The 21869-nt window shown below is 40.6% G+C and overlaps 3 protein-coding genes and 1 long non-coding RNA gene across 15 annotated transcripts in view; 3 read left to right on the top strand and 1 right to left on the bottom strand.

Moving 5' to 3' along the window:
• Positions 1–7316, top strand: part of AP1AR (adaptor related protein complex 1 associated regulatory protein) — a 17760-nt gene extending 10444 nt beyond the window's left edge. For both annotated transcript variants that reach the window (XM_035324314.1, XM_035324313.1), the window contains 4 exons: positions 1515–1576; positions 2595–2668; positions 3478–3606; positions 4938–7316. In XM_035324314.1, the coding sequence (XP_035180205.1) occupies positions 1515–1576; positions 2595–2668; positions 3478–3606; positions 4938–5203 (531 nt within the window). In that variant the 3' untranslated portion in view covers positions 5204–7316. The remainder of the gene's footprint in view (positions 1–1514; positions 1577–2594; positions 2669–3477; positions 3607–4937) is intronic.
• Positions 7317–11488: 4172 nt separating this feature from the next.
• TIFA (TRAF interacting protein with forkhead associated domain) lies at positions 11489–12718 on the bottom strand. The gene has a single exon (XM_035324315.1). The coding sequence runs from the start codon at positions 12696–12698 to the stop codon at positions 12135–12137; it is 564 nt and encodes a 187-aa protein (XP_035180206.1). The 5' UTR covers positions 12699–12718; the 3' UTR covers positions 11489–12134.
• Positions 12719–14528: 1810 nt separating this feature from the next.
• Positions 14529–15452, top strand: LOC118165917. Its single transcript, XR_004750283.1, has 3 exons — positions 14529–14884; positions 15175–15277; positions 15324–15452. It is a non-coding gene; the product is annotated as an uncharacterized LOC118165917 (long non-coding RNA).
• A 241-nt stretch (positions 15453–15693) lies between these two features.
• The window catches only part of ALPK1 (alpha kinase 1), a 41526-nt gene continuing 35350 nt past the window's right edge, over positions 15694–21869 (top strand). For 2 of the 11 annotated variants that reach the window (XM_035324300.1, XM_035324308.1), the window contains exons 1-2: positions 15694–16500; positions 16867–16975. The gene's annotated coding sequence lies outside the window, so the exon portion shown is untranslated. Of the gene's footprint in view, positions 16761–16866; positions 16976–20868; positions 20987–21869 lie in introns of those variants that run through there. The other 9 variants (XM_035324311.1, XM_035324307.1, XM_035324302.1 and 6 more) reach the window with 8 other exon arrangements.

Genomic DNA, 21869 nt, shown 5'->3' with positions numbered 1-21869 from the left:
AAAAACTATTTTGGCTTGCTGATGTTGCCATACTAATTGTCAAGTAATGTAACAGCAGCAATTTTTAATATATGTGTATCCTGGAAGTTACAGTGTTAGATATTTGTATGTGATCCAGCAAAATGGGTAGATAATTTGTGGGAAGCTATGTGGGTGTATGAATTTTAAAAGGCATGTGTCAGTAATTGATTTATTTCCAGACTTGCTAATTATGTTGGTGCCAGATTCCTGGCCCTTTCTCCCTGCTTGTCTAAGTATTCCTACCTGTAACCACCAATGCTATGTGATATTTCTGATCCTTCTATGCTTCCCGTTTCCTTACTGGCTTCAATCTGCTTATTCTGATACTTTGCTCTTAATACCTGTGAGGGAAAGTGCCAATAAACAAAGCCATCATCATCCTGGAATTTAGAATAGTAGCTGATCAAATATCTCAAAAGACTGTTTACCCAGCTAAGAGCAACTGTTGGTTGAAGTTTAAAGCTGACGCTAAAAAATCTGGTTTACTTACACCCCATTTTTCTTTTGCAGGGACAGATCCATTAAGGCTGAGAACAGATTTTTTCATAAAACGTGGTAGCTAGCTATGTCAGGTTTGTCTATAAAACTAGCTTGTTGATTTTTATCCTAGTCTTTGCAGTAGTCAGGGTGAGCAAGTACCACTTCATAACTGATTTACCTTCCCTCATAGTTGATGTACCCAGTTTCTGTGCTCTTATTTTTTTTCAAGACAGGGAAAAGAAACTTAAGACAACCTTAAGTTGTTAAAACCCCAAGACTTGAGAAGCAGCACCCTACTTCCATGACATCTATTCTTCCTCTTACGACTACAAAATGAATGCATTTTTTGGCTTGCATCTTGCATTTTTCTAACTGTTTCTCCCTAGTGATACCATGAAAGCAATAGAGGAATTAATACTTTTGGCCCAGCAAGGCAATAAAGTTTTAACTAATATAAATGAAGCTGGTACAGACACCCAGAGGAGATGGCAGTATTGCTTCATGGAGGGACAAAAGGACCTCTAGGAAGATCTTTTTAAAATGGTAGGCTGTCGTTCTTCCACACAGAGCAAAACAAATCAAACATAACCCACGTGTTAGTTGGGTGTTGAAAATACATGTGGCTTGAGAAGAGAAGGTGGTACAGAAGAAGACAGATTCAATTGTGAATGAAGCAGTATTCATGTGTTTCTAGACTAATTGATGGTTATTGATCATTTGTGCACAAAACAAATTAAAATAGTTCTATTCACAAAACTACCTTCTTTTAAATGCAGAGATTTCAGAGATTAAAAGCAATACTGCTTGCATTTAAGTCTTAAAATATCTTTTAAAATATCTGAAGTATCCTAAAATGTCTTTATTTGAATACAAGTCAGTCTTTAGTTATACTTGGACTCCTCCAAAGACCAGGACAATGCTCTTTCTAATGCTGCAGTTAAGAGAATGGCTATTGAGTGTATTCATCTGAGTGACTGCATTCAGCATTTTCAACAATTTACTTTTTTCAATAGCAACGTAGACAGCAAAGGATAACACAGAGAGCACATGCTGTTAATAATGGAGACTATCAAAGGTAAGATATAGAATGTTAATAATAACTGTGAACTGTGACTGTTTTTGCTCCTGTTTCTCACCTCCCACTCACTAAAAAGAGTTTTTCAAAACTTACGTACGCAACATTCTAAGTCAGAATTGTTTTGATTTGTTGCAGTTTTGTTCACACCAAGTAATTACTGAATGCAAGTTGGTTACCATTAATCTGCAAATATTTAGGTTTGATTGCATTCACCCTGGGTTTTGCTGTAGTTATTCAGCTGATTCATACAAAATCAAACCTGTTCCCAGCTACTAACACACATCTATTTATACATCATATCTCTCAGAATCACAGTGTGTATATATACATGTGTATATATATGTGTATATGTAAAATCTAGTATTTATGTTAAAAAATATATTTAAATGTAAAATCTCAGTTAATTTCAGTATACACTAACCAAATCAGGAATGGAATGATTTATGTATTCTGCCTGTTTCTTCATGAATATTATTCTTTTGGTTCTCTTTACAAAGTGCAAAAATGTTTACTGTGAAACGGTGTTTGAGTTTAGAAAAAGCTCTAGTCAAACAGTTTATTTTTAATGGAAGAGAAGGGAGAATAAGAGGGATTTTTAGTTAGTGGAGGGAAGTACAGTAAGGAACGGAGCTCTCAAAATGGTTTATGAATGGGTGGGAACTAGCTGGGTTTTAGAAATTAATACAGAGGTTTTTAAAAAATATAAAGGAAAGTTAATAAGGCATTATTCCTAAAGAGAGAATGAGAGGGGAAGAGTTGTTTTATGACAGATATCAAGATAATTCATTTTTAGCTGAAATTACTACTGAAAATTGAGCAGAAGCTCAAACTTGGCTGTACGTGATTGGCAAAAATGGAAAGCCACCCTGTGGATCATTTTGTTGTTTTTTTTTAAAAAAAAAAAAGTGTGCGCGCTTTAGCATAGAATGTGCAAACAGGACATGTGAATTAATCTTTTTTATGGTGTTTTTAGAGATTTATAAATCTAAAAACAAAACTTGCACTGTTCCTACAGCTCTGTGGCAGAAGAAGATTTTGATTCTTTCTTAAGAAATTCAAAATTCCAGTATGAAGCTTTTCGAAGTAGCAGTAAGTCTTTCAATTCTTGTGTATGTCTTTAAATATTAAGTGACTAGGAGGAACACTGTCATTTCCCCCCCCAGATAAACATTGTTTTTATATGTATTATTTATATATATAAATATATATATATACACACACATTAAAAAAAAATCAGCAACTTATTTTCCTTTTTAATCCCATGTGTGTAAAGGGCTCAAAACACGCAGCAAATACGACTACAACCATTCCAGTTCTCAAAGGCAAGTTCTGCATGCAAACAAGTTGCAAACAAGCATGGATTTTGTTTTACTAAGGCTTTCCAACTCTCTGTGTGGAGGCAACATCCATGCAGTGAAGTTTTCTTGTAAAACCCAAGTGTTTTTTAAAGATGCAAACGTATGTGTGTAGTTTTCTTTAACTGTTTCTTAGCAAAATAATTAGAATCAAACTAATGGTTATTTTTTTTTCTAATTAAGTGTGATAGAAGGTCTAGCTACCTAGATTTGAAAATTCCACTAGCAGTTAATAGGAAAATAATTTTATTAACTGTTATATTTGTAAGTTTGATGGTCTATAAGTCTTTATGCAAGTCAGGCATACTGCATATGGAACTCCTCGACAGTTCTAATTAGACAGTGTGACTAAATGTCCTCGTGTAATATCTTCATGGTGTTGACTATTAAAAAGCTAGTGTGCTCCTTGAAGTGATGAATGAAGTCCTTTTCAAATGAGGTTTAAAGGAGATAAAGTACAATGAAAACTTCCTTTGGAAGTCTAGTTTTGCATGCTATATCTCAAATTCAAATATGTTTGTGAACTTTTTTCCCTCCATATAGGACTTTCATCTGATGCTACTGTGCTGACGCCAAACACAGAGAGCAGTTGTGACCTAATGACCAAAACAAAATCGATGAGTGGAAATGATGACAGCACTTCATTAGATTTAGAGTGGGAAGATGAAGAAGGTATGTTCTGTCATTCTCAATTTACAAGTCAGAAATGCTGACACTACCACTATTTTGACTGTTAATTTTGTCATTTTACAAAGGGAAGGTGGTTTAAAATTTAAATGACTTTTAGCTAGAAAACTGCTTGTTTTGATAAATGTGGTTATCTATCTAATAATTCTTTTCTTTGGATCCTTCAGTGACTTTTTTTTCTCTTCCATTAAATTCAACTGACTTGTGGAGTAAGCCCACAACAAAACTAACTATAAAGAAATGCTGCCCTCTTGTGAGCTAGTAGCAACAGGAACAGTTCATTCTTTGTTTCAAAGTACAGAACTTGGTCGCTCATCTTTGACTGAAGTATTTCAGAAAACGTTACAGATGTTTCCTGGGGTGTTTTTTTTGGTTGGTTGGGTTTTTTATTTGCTTGTTTAAGAGAACTTACTTTTATTGTAACTTCTACTGGAAACTTTCTTAAGTTTGCATTCTAGGTGAGTATCCCAACTATCCCTGCAGCTGTTTGTTGGGGATCTTTCCTGTTCTTTTTAGTAAATCTGCAAAAGCCCCTGTCTTTGAAACAAAGTTATCCAAATTCTGGGACACTGGCTTTGAAAAGCTCACCAAAAATCCTGTCAACAGACAACATTTTTTGGCTTTAATATGCTGTGTTTTTCTGACAGTTTGTGTATGATTCAAATATTTGGCACTTTCAAGAGCACTAAAATGTCAAAACAGGCTTCTGAACTAGAATGATTTAACTTTCACAGATTTTCCTAGGAATACCTGGCTGCTTTTTTCATCTAGTGTGGGCAAGAGCTATTAGCTCTTGTTGCCCAGATAGGAGGGTTTTTAACAGGAAATGCCTGGATCCTGAATTAGGCACGATTACATACTGCTAGTGGTAGTGTATAATCATTTTACACTTCTAATGGTAGTAATGTGATAGGATTGTGGATTGAAGTTGTTGGAGCACAGTAGATAGTAATATTCGTAGTAGTATTCATGTGCACATAATGGAGGGCATCAGGCTTCATATATAGGAGAAGTAAATACTGCTACCAAGTAGTTTCAGTGTTTTCTGGCTTCCTCACAACTCTGTAAAGCAGCGTCACTAGCTGTGGTATTTATTTGGGCCAATGCTGGCTGCAAACTGTTGACTTAATGTGAATAACAACAGCAGAGGAGAAAAAAAATGTGATACTTAGGAATGAAGAAAAAAAGAAGTCATACTCAGGAATGAAACTGAGTCTGGATCTCTAAATGATTCTTGTTTCCTCTTAAAGTTTGTGTTAAAACATCAGATATGCTCCTCAATTATGACCTTCTCATAAACATGTCTTAAATTGCAGGCATGAACAGAATGATTCCAGTGAGAGAACGCTCAAAAACAGAAGAAGATATACTCCGGGCAGCACTAAAATTTAATAGCAAGAAGACTGGAAGTAATCCAGCTTCAGCCTCGGATGATTCGAATGGACTGGAGTGGGAGAATGATTTTGTTAGTGCTGAAATGGATGATAATGGCAATTCAGAATATGCTGGATTTGTAAATCCTGTATTAGATTTGTCTGCATCAGATATAAGGATATCTGATTCCGATCAGCAGGACAGATAGTGAAACTGTGGCCCTCATTTATGACCAAATGTTTAAAAGTGAGATAGAATGTACAAAAACATATTGCTCTTTTATAAAACTGTTCCCTTCTCTTTCTTATAAATGGATCAGCAAGGAATGGGAATGACTTGCTATCTGAATTAATTCAGAATTAAGTGCAATTTTATCATCTACCTTCTAAACTTTTGTGAAAACTGGGATGATTCCATTGTGTATATTTCAGGATATCTGGATTTAATATAAAATTATCTGCACTAATTTAAGCTTCATAGCTTGACATATCTATATTTTAACTAGCCTTTTTTTCTGGATGATGTTTCTACTGATTTGTTTTTAAAATTCATCATTGGCCTAACATTTATCTGTGAAATAGTCTTATATAATTTATCTAATACTTGAATATAGAGATAATTTTTAAAATATCTTTTTTCCAATATGTGCTCTTTGACTTGTTCTTCAGCTATTTAGAGGGTGTAATTAGCCAGCTGTAAAAACAAGTTTCTCACATGGTAAATTGCAGTTTTCTGTCTTATTCTCTCTAGTCTTGTGTTGTCGTCTTTCCATTTCTTTTATTTTTTTTATTATTTCATGCTAAGCACAGTGAACCTCAACAAACATAGTATAAATCGTTAGGTTAGGTAAGCTATTGTCTTGTATAATATGCCAGGCATAGTCAGTGTGTGCCTAGATAGAGGGAAAAAAAAAAACACATCAAAATCCTGTGTTTTAAATCAGAAATTTTAACCATCATCTAATGGAGAACTGTGAGGACCAAAGCTTTGATTTCCCACCCACCCCTCTCCCCAGCAGATTAGCATGTTACTACATGTTTTTAAAAATTCTTTACGTTGTGGACAACTTGTAATTCAGCTTGATAAGAAGAGCTGTTGAAATGCAATGTTCTCGGAGCAAACTGGGAGTCTGAACTTCTATACTGCATTTAAAAAAATACGCGTATTCCTTCAAGTTACAAAATGGTATATTTAAGTGATCTAGATCTCCTGTGCCTCAAAACTGGATGCTTAATACTGACAACGTGAGGATGAAATTTAAGCAGGTGTTCAGTTACTGCAGATCTGGTGTAATGTGCTCTTCCCCTTGTATTTATGTAAGTTATACTTAAAAAAAAAAAAAAGTTCACTGAAGAGAATGTGCAAAACAGTTGTAAAACTCAAGCTTTCCCCAAGGTTTCAGTATAGCCGTACTCTACTACTGTTACTTTGTGTAGCTTTCTTGTTTTTTCCCTGAAAAAAAGGCGATGGGGGTGTTTTTTCCTTGTTGTGGAATAAAAGCAGAATACTGTAAGTAGTAACAGCTGCATCATTAGAAGAACTGAATTTGTTGGTAGGAGTTGTGTAATGGTTTTAGATTATCTGAGATCTTATCTAATGTTAGAGTTGCTACAACGTGGTCCTCTTCCTGATAACTTAAAATACTACACACTTGGGTTAAATATGTATATATCAACACTAACGAACAGATAAATCATTTGTTGATAACATTCCATTTCTTAATTTAAACTGTAGCTATGTCATTGAAAATATTTTAATGTAATTATCTACATTTGCAATGCCTGTAATATGCTTTAAAAATTTGTACACATCAAATGTATATTTTTGGTTTGGCATATGCTACTACCGTGTAACTTCTGATGTTTACTCATAATATATTCCTACTGAAATGAAGGCAACACTCTTGATGTGCAAATAACACACTTTTTTTATCCTGCTGAAACTGTACCGTATCCTGCAGTGATCACTAATTTCCCTGATCAATGAACATGAGATTGACCTGTCCTGACCATGCTTCAAGGAAGTACACTATAGCTGACAGTCTTGCTTGTAGAATGAGCAAGCATTTGGGGGTGGGGGGGGGAACAGCTGTAATTCCAACCAAAGGTCTATTCTGTGCATGTTCTGTAGCCATGGTTAATAGCATTCTGCTCTTCAGAGTTAGGTGAATCCCACTGAGTGATTTAAGAAATTGTCAATATTTGTGGAAATTTAAGAAATTGAAAATGATGTAAACAGCTTACGTGAGACAACACAACAGTACTGTAAAATACATATCTCTGTACAAACTTAAAACTAATTAAACTTTTCAATCAGTCTTATATTTTGCAGTGTTTCCTCTGCTGTTTTTGTGACCACTGTGTCATACACAGTAAGAGCAGTACATGAATATGAATCGCTAAGTGTTACCCAAAATTATTTCTGCACCAGGAAGGATCCTGTTTCACTTTTAAAATTACCTATGCATCAGGTAACAATGGAAGCTTTAACAAATTAGCCGTGTCTTTAACCACTGAATTCTTTAACAGCCCGTCCTTGAGACCTGCTGCTTTGGAAAGGAAGCTCTGACAAGTTGCAGGAATAGAGGACTTAAGAAACCTATGAGAAAGAAGCAGCTGCACCATGATGCTTCAAAGGAAGGAAAGATAAACGTGCTTGGGTAATGCAAGCAGCTTCCCTGTTCTTGTTTCTGTCTTACTTAGTACGCCATTTTAATTGTCTTTGCTGGTTGTGTCTGTATATGGGTAATAGTGTTGTTGGTTTGTTTTTGTTTGTTTTTAATTATAATACTTACTGCCATGGAAGAGGTTATTTTTATTAAGTTGTTCACCTGCTAATGCATGTTTCTATGCTAATGTGCCATTACCAAATATGAAATCATCTGACGTGATTATCTGGGCAGTCTGTCCAGAGGTGCTTGATTAAGCATAAAGTTAGTGTTTCAGAGTAGTCTTTTAGTGTTCTATAATAGTGAATGCTGGGATAGCTGATCCAAGTGAAAAATTACAGAAAATTACCAAAAAAAAAAAAAATGCTAGCTGCCTAAGTGCATGTAATTCTTCCAGTTAAGTTAGCAATAAATGACTAATGGCAGCTTCTAGGCAGGGGTGTGCGTGTGGCAGTCAAGGAGGTAGACAGAAGAATTTACACTGATCATCTGGAAGACAAAACAAGCATCTTTGGGGTATCAGCTAAATTCTGTAAAGGGGAAGTGATATTGTTACTGTGCGACTTCAGTTGGTGGCTTTACGTAGCCTCCTAGACCCTTTGACATCGGCATCCTATTGTAGGTGCGTATCTTTTTTTTTCCCTCTGGCCCAAACTGGCTGAAGAGACTTGAGCATATAACCTAGAAGTAGTAGTAGTAGTAAAACTAATCATACTGTGTTTTTTAATTAAAAAAAGTCTTTCCAGATATATTCGCCATCCCCTTCATATTTTTGTAAACAGCTGAGTAACTCCATTAATACTTGGAATATGAAGTCTGCTACTTGGAATCCACTTAATCTGAACTGTAAGTAAATTTTATTTGTAATCTAGATATGTCTGAGATGTTTTATCCAGAGGTCGTCTTATGAATTGACAGCATGTCAGCTATAACTTTGATTCAAGTTAATAGGATAAAACTGACACTTGTGCAGTCAATTTAATGGAAGGCTAGGCCAGGTCCCCTCAAAACGTGGGGATTATGTGATGCCCAAATACATTATTTGTAAAGAATGTTGGAAGAATCATCAAGAACTGAAGGATCAGACTCTGGAGAGAGTATTTACTGAAGTGTTCTTCAGTAAATTCAGATTTAAAAAAAAGTTATCTAGCTGTCTTTCCTAAATTAAAATGGGTTTTTACATTACTGTTGTTTTACTTTGCACCAACTTCTAAAATGAAATAGACCCTTGGTACGTTATAATGAAAGCTGTTATGGAGGATCCTATAGATGATGCTATAGAGCCTGCAAATTATGAAAATGGATCTTAAATATTTATTTTCATCCCTTAATTCAAAAAATCATGGTAAATTATCTTCTCAATAAGAGTTCGCTGGGTATGTGTCATTTTCCAAACCTGTTCATTTTCAAAACGTTTGGTTTTTTATACAGTGCTTTTTGGTTTGCTAATGAGTTGTTTTCCTATGATGTTTCTTGATTATTTTTTTTAATACTGGGACCTGTATGGAAACTATTGCTAACTTATCAAAGAGTGGCTGATTGTTTCCTAGCTAACGTTTTGTCATCATGTGTGTTGCTATTCTCTGTTCCAACAGTATGATCCATGCAAAATGCTTTATGGCTTTTTGCAATCACTTTCATAGACTTGAAGATGTTGACTTTGGCACGTTACTAAAGCATGTGCAATAATCCTTGATTTTAAAATGATGATTAAATTTACTTCTACATAATATGCAATCATTGAAAGTAATCCAGATATTTTCTAATCTGTGCAGCTGATTCTCCTTCACTGAGTATTTTATTTAAAAGAGTTTGACTATGTTTAATGACGGTGAGGCTTGAAAGTTCATTGAAACAGCACAAAACCCTTCTGCTGTATAATATAGAAAGTGGATAGAAATATGTATCCAAGATGGAAAAAAATAATAATTCTGTCAAAATCCATTCTCATTATGCCTGCCTGGCTTTCTTTTTGTTTTGTTTTCTGATGTAAGGAACTTTTGTTTTGGATGTGAAATTACATTTAATAATGGCTTTATGTAACAGTGCTCTTAAGGTCTTGAAATTTCTTGCAATCTGTGCAGATTTATTGAGAACATGCCACTGATACTTTCTTCTGTTACCAGACACATGTTAATAACTAGTACGCAGTAGAGGCATTCATCAGATGCGTGCATGTCTGGAACACGATACGTCCCTTCCAATATCTTGTTGGTTGACATCTATCATAGAACTGATGATTTTTAATTTCTTTCTACAGTACTGTTTGGGGGTTGTGTATATGTTTTTAAGGAAGGTGACAATATTCCAGCTTTGGCAGGAAATCAGAACTAAGTCTTTTTTTTTTTTTTCTGTGATCTTCAGTGCTGTGAGAGGCTGTGCTGGTTTCTGATAGCGTAGCTCAAGAAAAAAATCATTTTTAATGCATATTTTGGAATTGATTCTTACCCCAGGTAAAAAAGGTGTAGAAATGATGGTTTGGAAACCTCTGTTTCCCATTCCTTAGGTCAGTATTTTCTCCTGGCTCCTGGAGACGTGCCTAGAGATCGCACCGCTCTGGATCTGTGGCTAGCCATGGAGCGCCTCTCTGTACAGCGTGTACAAAGCGTACTGAGACGCAGCACTGTGACCTCTGCAGAACAGCCGGAAGATGGTAAGTAGGTTGTAGACGCTTCTGTTTATATACTGCACTTGAAAAGCTGTGACTGAGATTATTTTTTCCCTGTAGATAACAGTACAGAAAACGTAAGCTATGAATATGATCGGAGACGCATGCAAATGTCCTGTGTGACAGGGCCGGTGAATAGAAGTTGTGTAACAGTACTGCCTCGTGGTGGTAACAGTGCTGGTTTTTGAAGTCTAAGCAATATGAAACAAGAACTTGCATGTCATCTGAAATCATTTAAGAGCACTAATAGGAAGAGTGCTGTTTACTGGAAATGTAAAACACTCCCTCTTCCCTCAGACGTGAGCCAAATTTGTGAACTTAAGAAATCCCATGCATTTGAGATGAGAGGTTGAGTTCACATAAAAGCTTTTGTAAGTAAGCGCTTCTTTCAGGCTGCGTTTTCGTCATGCTCTTTTTCCAGACAGCTTGCACTTGCAGGCTACTTGCCACAGTCTAATTACAGAGTAGTAAGACTCAGATCAAAAACACATAAAAACCCAACCAGCCAATGGCTTTAGAAGCCTGCAGCCGGTAGCGCCGTGGCTGGTGGCGTGGTGATTCTTGCTGGGCTGCTTTGGTTGGGCTGAGGTGCGGAGTGTGTGGTAGAGGCGTTGGTGCTGAGGTGGCAGCTGAGTCTTGCATTGCATGTCTAGCCCAAAGACTGCAGCAGGTATCAGAGGCTACTTCACAGGGTAGAAAATATGGGAACAAGGTATTTTTGGCAAGGATGAGACTTGCTCTCGCTTGTGGTTGTTTCTCTTAATCTCGGCATACGTTGTGTAATTCAACGATTCTACCCTCTGTTATAATCCTGGTTTTCTTGTAATGAATAAAGTTGAAAGGCATTCTCAAAATATATTAAAATATATTTTAAAATATATTTTTTAAAAAGTGAGAAACTTAACTGAAAATAAAACTGTAAGAGTGCAAGGTGGGTGGGAAGTGAGGAGGGAGAATAGGGAGAAGGCTTGCTGAAAGCATTTTCTTCAACTCTTGTCTTGGAGCAGCACCACTTTTGGCAAGCCTAGAATACTGGCAGTGAAAGTTCCTTCTCTGAACTGTCCTAGAAATGACTTTATTCACTTTATTTGTACAAGAAGACAAATCCTTACTGGACAACCAAATGCTTTACTACAAAATGTAGCTGGGTCTTTACATAACATGATCACAACTATTGCATGTCTATTTACATTCACAAGCAAGAACACTTTACTGGCAAAAAAAAACCATATATTTTAATCCCAAAGAGAGAGATTTCTGTGCAAAGTTAGTATAAATATTAACTTAAAAATGCTATGTTGACAAAGGACTTCTAAGCTGCAAAATCTGGGAAGTTACAACCTAGGCTTGAAAATACTGTTCAGAGCTTAATGTCAAAAGCAAAAAAATAATAATAAAAAAAAAAAGTATAAGAAATGCAGCAAGCCATTACATCCGTCCTTAGCTAACCAATGTGATGGCTAAAACATTGTTCTAAATGCTCTACATTAAAAGCTGTTAAATACATCTTCGAGGCACGTGGTCACAGTTCTTGAACTGAATCTGCTACCATGGACTGGAGTGGCTCTACGTGTCTCATGTTTATGTGGAAAACGGTGGAGACCAGAGAGAACGTATGCCCTGGTAAAGACAGTGGCAGGAATTTGTTTCTGTTCAACAAAGTATGTCGTGGTGTTGAAAACAGTAAGAGGACTGATGTACAGCAGTGAGAACCATGAAAAAGTAGGCTGAGATGATGGCCTTCTGCTCCTAAATCATGCAGTTTTCACAGGTTCAAAATCTCATCCAGCTTCCTCCTCTCTCCTAGCATGACTCATTTTCATCAATCTCTATAGGGCTTTTGCCTTGGGAAGGAAACAATGAAGGGATAATGTTGTTCTCTGGTATTGGTTGTAGCAATGGAATGCATTTTTCTTGTAAAATTGGTACTTTTGCCAAGTGTAAGTGAGTCTCAAAGTAATCCAAGGATTCCCCTTCTTCAATCTCCATTAAAATCTGGTAGTCCCCAAAACAAACGATGCACTTCCATGGCAGGTCCATTTTGTTTAAGTAACCCAGTTCTGTGTGGTCCACGAACAGCTTTGTTTTCTTGCTCATGTTCTTTATCTCAAAACACACTTCTGAGCTGTTGGACTTTCTGTAGAACTGCAGTGAAAACTGAATCCGAGAAACACGAGTATCCACCAAGTTATAATGGCAGATGTTAGGGTCACGGCCAAATTTGGCCATTTCATCTGCCCTGACCTGTTCTCGCTTACAGAAATTCAGGCAGCGAAACATCATCTTGTCGTTCTGGCAAGGGTGGTAAAAAGTCATGTGGAGGCATGCTGCTGTTTCCTCAGTTTCAGCTTCGTCATAAGAGGTCATGATGAAATTAATTCTCAAAGCTACGAGAAAAAAGTAAAATCACAGCATGAAGTCACTGCAATGCCATACAAGGCTATTTTTTTTTTGGTACTAAAACACTTAATATGCTATTGCATAGTGATCCTATGTACATCATAGCAAATTGTCTAGCAGTAAACGTCAGGAAACCACTGGAACAAAGAAGTGGCAGTTGAGCACACCCAGTCCATGAAAACCATCCTTTCCTACCCCTCTGCCAAAGACTCAGTAGGGCACAAATAACATCAACAAATACAAAATGACTATAGTCAGTAATATTTCAAATGGGTAAAAAGTGGCATTTGGGCTTTTTAGTCGGTTTACCTTATGTATGAGACTAAATGGAATATGTAGAAATGACTGAATTGGCAGTATGTAAAATTCTTGCAAAAGCTAGAAGATCAGAGAGACAAAAGAAGGATTGTCTCTAGTTCTGGGAATTTCCCTGTTCCCTACTGGAAAATCCTAGCTGTCTAGTGCAAAAGTACCTAATTAGGCATTAGAACTAACAAAAAAGTTTTGTGTTTTTTGTTTGTTTGTTTTTGGGGGGGGTACCTTTTGAAATGCAGCACAGAACTACTTGCTTAGGAACTAAATTCCATTCCGAAGTCTGAGTTACCACAGTGCACCCAAATATAAATCTACGAGACACCTCAGGAAACATTGTAATCTGGTCCTCTATACATGGAAGGATTGTATTTTCCTGCACAGAAATTTAGTCTGAAGAAAAAAAAAAAAAAGGCTATGTAACCTGAGAATGAATTCTCAGTTCCTGGTCAGAGAAGTGCATTATTTGCGAGCAGCTACTGGAATCAAACACTGAATATGTTTGCAATGTTTCTCTTACATCTCACTAAGTTCCCAACATGTCACACCAATTCTGAGCTATCTTTACCAGCTCTCTTCATTGAATCGTGCTGAATAAAGCTTACAATTTAACCTGTTGTTTTATGGGTATCAAGCTATCTTTACCAGCTCCAGTCATTGAATCATGCTTAATAAAGCTTACACTTTAACCTGTTGTTTTATGGGTATCTGAGCCATCAGTGCAGCAAAGAATTCTGACTTCTTCTTTTCAAGGCTTAATTATACCACTGTAAATAAGCCCCAAGCACAGTGCATTGTGTATCAGTGTGCTGCTCTCTGTGGGAAACCCCGAAATCTCTTCCTAGACCTTTGGCACAATACCAGCAGCAGGTCTCACACGGAAGTGTAGCTATCACAGCTTGCTTACTGAAGGGGGCTACCACAGTGCTTCTACCAAGCTCGGATAATTAGAGGAATATCAAATTTCAAGTAGATCTCAGAGTTCACTTTAAAACCAAGTAGAACATACGATCCGAACATTTGACAAAGGTATAAACAGACACGCTGGTGGCAGGTTACTCCTTTGTCATTTGTAAAAGGCGTGCTTCAGTGGCATCAGTGTCCATCCCTCATTCCAGGCATATGGCTCAGCCCCAGGTAGCTGGGTGAGCTATGTGAGCAGGATGGGCTGTCTTCTCCTGTGCTTCCTTCTGATCTTGACTGTTTCACTCCAGTAAGAGGTTGCAAGATGCTACATGAGGTCAGCTTTGGCTAACGGGAAAAACCACGTCATTTCACTTAGTTCACAAATCAGTCTATAGAAACAGTTTTTCTGTCTCAAGTCTTGTGCTGAATTTGATGCCAAATACATACTGAAAGAGTTTTTCATTGCTAGATCGTATGGGGCAGCAGAAAAGTTTTGGAGAATACTGAAAATCAAGATTTCTCCTGCAACTGTAAGGTAGCCCACTGTAGTGCTGTTGTCTGTACTTTCACTTAGGTCAAACAGTCATGATTTTACCATTTTCCCTTCTCTCAACATCATTTCTTTCAGTGTGCATGAGTATCCCTATTCTTAGACGCAGAGGAGTGACGCTGAGAACTGCAAACACGGTTACCTAACTTGAGAACCACAGGGCTCCGAGGTGGGCGTTAGCGACACAGGCATAGAGCTATAGCTCTCTACCTTCAGGTCAGGGTTCAGGCCGCTCCACCTGCCTGCTTCTGCAGAGTAGAACATAAGGCTTCAGCACGCATACCAAGAGAGAGTAACATCCATCTCGTTATTTACCTTTTATTTCAAGTGACCACGAACCCTGGGGCAGGGGTGCTGCAAAACGAGGTTTTCAGGAAGGCTGCCTGTGCACAGCTCTCCTTCCCATACTCCAGAAACACCAAGCTGCCGGCCTATCTTCCACCACCGGCAAGGGAGAGCATGGGAGGCCGACAGCCAGCAGCTTATTTACAGCCTGTTGTCCGCAGCCAGGTTTGTTCTGTGTGTTGGGTGCCTAATGCAGACAACGCTCCAGCACCACCTCACCAATGTACACCACGCAGGCGTACACAGAAAGCAAACGTTCCCTAGGCAAATGTCCTGACAGCTCCTGACTTTGGTGGCTGTGTTCAAACAATCCACAAAGCTGCGTGGCAGCGGGAACCACGCCGGCCTTCGTCAGCCCCCACTTTCGCTTTCCCCCACCACCCGAGGCCGACACAGGGGCCCGGACCCCTCCTCACCTGCGGCCGAGGGCCCTGTAGGCCTGAAATGGCGGCACAGGGCTGTGAGGGAGCGGCTGGCAGGAGCTGGGGACCCGAGGGCCGGGATGCGGTGGGGAGCTCCGGTCCCAGGGGTGGCGGTGGCCACAGGTGGTTCACGCCTTGGGAACAGCCAGGCTCTGCTCTGCACACGCTGCTGGCGTCTCGTTACTTTCCAAAAAGTGGATGGGGCTCAGCTTCAGCTGGGGTCTTGTGTAAATCTCACATTCATCAAGGACCCGTAGTCACACTGCTGGCAAGAAGTATATGCCACAGAGGTGGCAGGTTAAGCTTTCAGAAGAATTCGAGTAGTTTCAGTTTCACTCCCCACCTCCCAAATTAACACTTGGAACACAAACAAAATGTAGTAATTACAAGGCATGCTTTCAAAGTAACAGTTCACTGATAACGTTTTAAAGTTATATAAAAGTGTTATTTTCCTGTGCTCTAAGCAGCGGTGGTTCAGCTTCAATGCACTCTCTCCTTGCCTTGCTGCTGAACCAAGCTGAGCCGAAAATTCATTTCACTAGAAATCCTGATGCAACCCTGCCACCCAGTAGGAAAAATGAGCCATTCCCTCCCCTTCAGCTGCTCCATTTTACTTATTAAGCAAGATTACTCCCACACACGGAATGCGAGGCAGAGCACAGAGAAAAAGGATTTGTCTCGGTCTCAGCCCTGCACTACTCTGTGTGCGTGTCGTGCTGTGGCTGAAAGGTGGTGTGCCTCGGTAATACGGTACGCTGGAGCCTACGCAGTTAAATACCTGTGCTAGTTCATATGGGCTGTGTTTCATTTGCGGGCTCCTTTTATTTGTTCAATAAACAGGTATATCACCTGTAGTTGGCTAGGTTCTTTCGCTACCGCACTCCTGGAATAGCTTTCATCAGTCCTGATAGCTCTGCTGCATATGCCTGGCTCCCCCTGCGCCCACCAGAAGGGCTCAGACCCGGTTTTGCAGGGGGCCCCGTGAGAAGCAGAGCAGCAGAAGCGATTCCGCTCACTTACCAGCACGCCGGGGCTGCAGCAGGCGGGCTGGGCGCGAGTGCTGGCGTGCCAGGGCTCGGCCGCCTTCTGGAAAGCACAGCGTTGTGCAATGCGCAGCATGTGCTGCCTGTTGTAATTCCTGTCAGACCTTTGTTTCCGGATACAGCCGATTTACAAGGCCTCGGTGCTGGGAGAGAGCTTTCTGGGTGAGGTTATTTCAATTGTAGCTGCCAAGGTATGTCAGTGCTCTTCCTGTTTATTTCTCTTTTTTTCTGGCATTAGCTAGCCTCGTACCAACTACGTCTTTCCTATTAGTTTCTTAGTTTGATACAGCTCTGTATGACTTCATACAGGAGATGTCTGGGACTGGATTTACTGCTCCTCCCGTCCCTAAGTCTCGCGCTGGCTGAATTGTTGCCAGCTTCAGCAAAATGACCCCAGCCTTCCCCCTGAAACAGAAAATCCCCAGCACTCTGTCCTTCTGGGGCTTTTTGGGTGTAGCCACAATCACTTCCTACAAAAAGAGTTACTTGGTGTACTAGAGTCCATTCCTATGTTGCATTAACTTCTTTTTTCTTTTAAATTATTGAATTTCCTTTAGAAGTGAAACTGCAAGTAGATGTGCAGAGCCTGCGGAGCTGGCCAGCGTGGCGTAGTGGACAAGGCACTGGGACTGGATCCCAACGACAGTGCTGGACGTGGAAACAGAAGTGGGTTGGAGCCGTGCTTTCCTCTCGGGGTGCCATCTCCTGGCTGTGTGTCAGACACCCGTGTTCATTGCCTTGCCAGTAATAAGGGAGAAGGAAGTTCCTGAAAAAGCCCTGCTCGTAACTTTAATGGTTTCCAGCATCCAGTGTGTCTGTGTGTTTATCGGTGGCATATTAGCAAGGCTATCTGCTTGGGCTAGGTATGTATTTGTAATGAGTAACTACGGTAGGCTGAAAGACTGAGGCGGTTGGGGTTGGTTGTTGTGCTGTTTTTCTAACAGCTTTGGCCTGATTCCTAAGGCTTCAGGTAAGTCTAGATCCCAAACAGCCAAATCCAGAAAATGGAAAAATACTAGGAACTCTGGAGTTGCTTTCAGTCAGGATCACTTTTTGAGAAGCTGAGAGTCACTGAAGGGAAGTCGGTTTCTTCCTATTTTGGGGCAGTTCATGTTAGGTCATAAGAATCATAGAAAGTGTATTCTGGGTTGGTGACTGAAAGGACTCCCTTTGGATAGCTGTGTTCCAGCTACTAATTCTTTCTAAGTGACTAAACGTGAAAACCCTTTCTCCAGACTTCCTCCCGGTGCTTTAACAAGTTTTAGGAACATTCAGTAAAGCATCCCAAAGTGAGGTGTTGGTCTTTGGGGATTGGCTGTGGCTTTTTTGGTTGCTCTGGCCCATTGAGCAAGTGGCACAGTGGTTAGTGCTCTGCCTAGCCTACTCAAAAGCTGGGAACTCGTTGATAATGGTGTGTGGATATTTAGGAATCCCGCTCTTCATAGCTGTGCTTCTTTTGCTGCCTAAAAGCTGTTCTGTGGACCCATGTGCAGGGCAAGACCTGAGACTAGAAACAGCCTGGACCAGTCTGACACCTGCTATTTTTCTCTGCTATTTAGCTTAACATCACGGAAGCGTCCTTATCCTGATGGATCAACAGCAGGTCTGGCCTGATTTCAGTGGTGCTGAGATTTTACTGCAGCTCTGCCCAGCCCTGCCATGGCTGGACTTACAGGTGTGGGTGTCACAGCTTCAGACTGGGTTTGCCACCGCGCAACAGGAGAGATTTAGGTGTGACGGGTAACTAGCCTGTAAGTGCTGAGTACAATTTCTGTGCTTTGCTGATGACCCTCCTCTGGCAGCTGGATTTCTCACTCCCTGGTACTGTAGCTTTCTCAGTGGCGTTGTGTGAATGCAGAAGTGAGCCCTTCTATGTCAAACTTTGCCTTAGAAAATGCTTGCAGTGGATGTGAACACATGACTTTTTGCTTTTAAGACAAATAGGCAGAGATGCCATCGTTCTGTAGGGTTGAATTCTTGCCAAGAAGCAACACGAGCAGCGTGCTCCTGCTTCAAACACCATATCCAAAGTGCATCCTTGCACGGCGAGCTTAGCAGGCAGCCCGTGAAGAGTGTAATAGCTGAGTTACCACCCCATATCTCCCCATGCCTCTCCATTTGCTCATCCCCCAGCACGTCTCTGAACACCCTCACGGTCTGCTTGCTCCCCAGCACTGAGCACCTCACCTTGAGGTGGTGGACATGTGCCTCATGGGCCCTGAAAAGCTCCGTGGTGGGGTGCACACAGCCACTGCACTGCACTGGTCCCCTGCGCAGCACAGGGGTGACCTGGGTCATCCTTAGCCCTTTGGGGATGTGCAGAGCCAGGCAGCAGGAGGGACAGTCACAGCCCTGGGCTACGAAATGCAGTCGGGTGGATGCTTTTGCCTGCACATCGGCGGTGCTGGGAAATAATAATAAATACCCCCGTAGTGCCCAGCACAGAGCTGCATGGGGGGCCGGTAGGTGGCAATGTTTGATCAGGCAGCGGGAAATGGCATTTCTGTATTGCAAGAGCTGTTGTGGCACTTCAAGTTAATGGTAGTCCTTTCTGTGGTAACTTCCAAGAGTTCATTCGGGAAAGGCAGAACAGAGCAAGCAGCAACCTATAGCTAGGTTCTGCAATTAGTTGTTGTGACCTTAGAGCAGCCAAGTGCCTCCTGTTCAAAGGGAAAAGAAACAGTCCCTCCTCAAAGACATGCAGTCTGAGTATAAAGCAGGATACTCAGCTGGATCTCAGTGTGAGAGGAGGAGATAAGCACACGAAGGGGTTGCTTTCACTGAAATTTCACGTTGCACTTGCAGGAACCACAAAGCAGTGAAGAGAAATTCCAGAGGAAAAAGGAGTGCAATTCCCTCCTTGTTTTATTTATTTCTTTGTTCCTTTTTTACTCAGGACAAAATAACTTTTCCATTTCCCTCTCATCCAACCTGAACAAAGTCAGTTTGAGGGCGCTCATTCTGACTAGCAAAGAGCACCCTTTCTTACAAAATGGACTTTACTTACACCAGTGTCCCCATTCTCTTGTGTTCTTTCTTTCCACATCATCTGCCCTTTGTCCTTACTCCAAGCATGTCCTGGTTTTCCCTCCTCTAGCTTCTCCCCTTCATTCCTTTTGTGCATCTCTGCTACCCCTATTTCTTCTCCATCCCCTTCCTCTCCTGCTCTCTGTGGTCCTTCTGTCTCACCAACCTCCTGATGTTTTTTCTTACTACTCTGCTGTTCCCTCCACCCTTTGTTTTGTCAGCAGGGCTTTTCTCCCTCTGTCTGGGTGTTTTCCTGTTCCCTGCTGTCCTTGTTTCTACTTCTTCTCCACTCTGCCCTTGCTGCTCAAGCCCAGACACCTGTGAAATGGAACCACGCAGTCGCAGGGCAGCAAGGCGATATGGTAGATACCAGGAAGAAGCTGGGAGGTGGAACAGACTTCTCTCTGTTGGCATCACACCGCGAGATACTTGAGAACTGACCCGGTAGTAGGGCCTCGCATTTCCCTCCTTACTCTGGCTAAGGGATGGCTGCCCCCTTCACAGATAACTGGCAGATACTGAGGGCTAGAGAGATAAAACATAGTGGGGATGCTGTGAAAAGAGGTGGAGATATTCCCTGTGCCTTGGAGCCCCTTCTTATTGGGGACAGCTGTGGCTTTGGAGGAAGATTTGTGCAGTTCTGTGGGAGAGAGCTCCTGTAATTCCAGCTTTCATGTGATAAGGAGTGGAAAAAGGAAAGTAAGGGAGGTTTGATGCCGTAGAGCAGGTGCTTGCTTCTTGCTCAAAATCAAAAGCAAATCTTTTAGCCCTAATACAAAAGAAAAACTGTCAGCTCTTCCCTGTTGTTTTTTTGTTTGGTTGGTTGGTTGGTTGGTTTGGGTTTTTTTGGTTGTTGTTTTTTGTTATTGTTTTTTAAGTTAGAAAAAAGACTGGAGACTTAGGCATGATGGAGCATCACGTTTCTCAGAGAAGAGTGTCTTAATGAATTTCAGTAGAGCTGGAAATGAAAAATCATTTGTGTAACTTAGGAACGTGTTGGGGATGAGTGTTCAGTGCACAGCTGCTGATTGTAACTGTGCTCATTCCTCCTAGATGTTGAATAAAAGAGTCCCCTGTGTTTTCTAAAAATAGTTGGAAAACTGTGGGGTTTTTGTTAGTGAGCCGAGTGGAGTTCTCATTGTTTACCAATAACTGGGAGTCCAGCTTTCAGTTATTTGGTGGTCATCTCCCTTCGTTACCTGGAGGTGATTTACTGGTAGACATTCTGATCCCCTGGTTGTAGGTCACTACACTTCCAGCTGAAATAGACATCTTGTGTTTGTTATTTTGTAGAACTTCACTCAGACCAGAAAGAGAAAATACTTGGCATACGGATAAAGCTTTTCCTTCTGTAATTGCTTACAAAAGTATGCAATCCATGTATTGTTCTGACATTTTTCTGCCTGCAGATAACCTCTGAACCTCACCTGGAGAGTCTCCCTGATATCTGAGTTGTTGGCCTTACCAGATTCACAAGCTACATGTGGTTGGACTTTAAACAGGCTTGCTGAAGAGAAGTCTGTGCTGCTGTAGGTAGCACAGCATTCAGTGTGACACCCTGGCTTAGCTCTGTGCAATAGAGGGCATGCATGTGGAAGCCCATCTTTTATACCAGCTCTCACACTGACGACCTAAACAGGAGAAGGCTTGGTGAGTTACAACTGTTACATGGTGGAATTATTAACCTGTATAATCCTACTGTCCAGCTCTGGCTGTTAAGAGACCTGAGAGTGTTCCTTGCAAGAACTAAAACAATAGCTCAGGTTTCCTGCAGTGATTACAGCTGAGGAAAGTATGTTCTCCCTCGATGATAGCCCTTGCACTTCAGCTTGATGTTCTCTGCTCTTCGCAGAGTTTCTTGTTCTAAAGACCTAAACTGTGGAAACTGTCCAAAGCTGTGGTTTCTCAAGGTGGCCACAAAGCAGCTCTAATCAAAGGCATCACAACACATAGTCTGTCTAGTGGTGAGTATTTTAAATACTGTACTGGGAATTGGTAAGATTCTAACAATGATAAGGTATATTATCTGTATTGAAAATCTCTTTTATTCTGAAGCAGATCCATTGGCATATAAACACTGTGACAATCGTTCTAGACTCCAGTGAAATGAAAGTTATTTTGAAGAGTTAAGATAAGCCCTAACATAAACTTTTATTTATATATGGCATATAGCTTTCCTCAGATGTAGGCTTTAATTGTAGTTTCTGGTCAGTCACTGCGATATCACTCTTGCTTTCTAGCTGGCATCCTAAAACTAAGTGACAAAAAATAGGCCTGAACCAAAGCCTGCTGAAATAAACCTGAGCCATTCCACAGAAAGGGGTCTGAGGTGGAATAAATGCAGAAAGAGAAGACAAGAGGGAGCCACGTTTCAGTAAATATTCTCACTTCACCACCTTCCATCTCCTTCCCACTCCAGGTTATATTGGCTGTCAGCCTCGAAGGGTGAGCCATGCTAACCTGCCATATTGCAGAAGCCTGTCTGTGAGAGAGAGCATCCCTGTGAGCCATTTATTGGTGTTTAGGAGCGAGG

This window comes from Oxyura jamaicensis, chromosome 4 (genome assembly GCF_011077185.1).
Source record: "Oxyura jamaicensis isolate SHBP4307 breed ruddy duck chromosome 4, BPBGC_Ojam_1.0, whole genome shotgun sequence".
NCBI lineage: Eukaryota > Metazoa > Chordata > Aves > Anseriformes > Anatidae > Oxyura > Oxyura jamaicensis.
The sequence above is the reverse complement of the archived record's forward strand: the minus strand, read 5'-3'. Positions and strand labels throughout refer to the sequence as shown.

Bases quoted from the DNA above. Each gene is read 5' to 3' on its own strand.
- TIFA (XM_035324315.1), bottom strand. From the start codon at position 12,698: ATGACCTCTTATGACGAAGCTGAAACTGAGGAAACAGCAGCATGCCTC.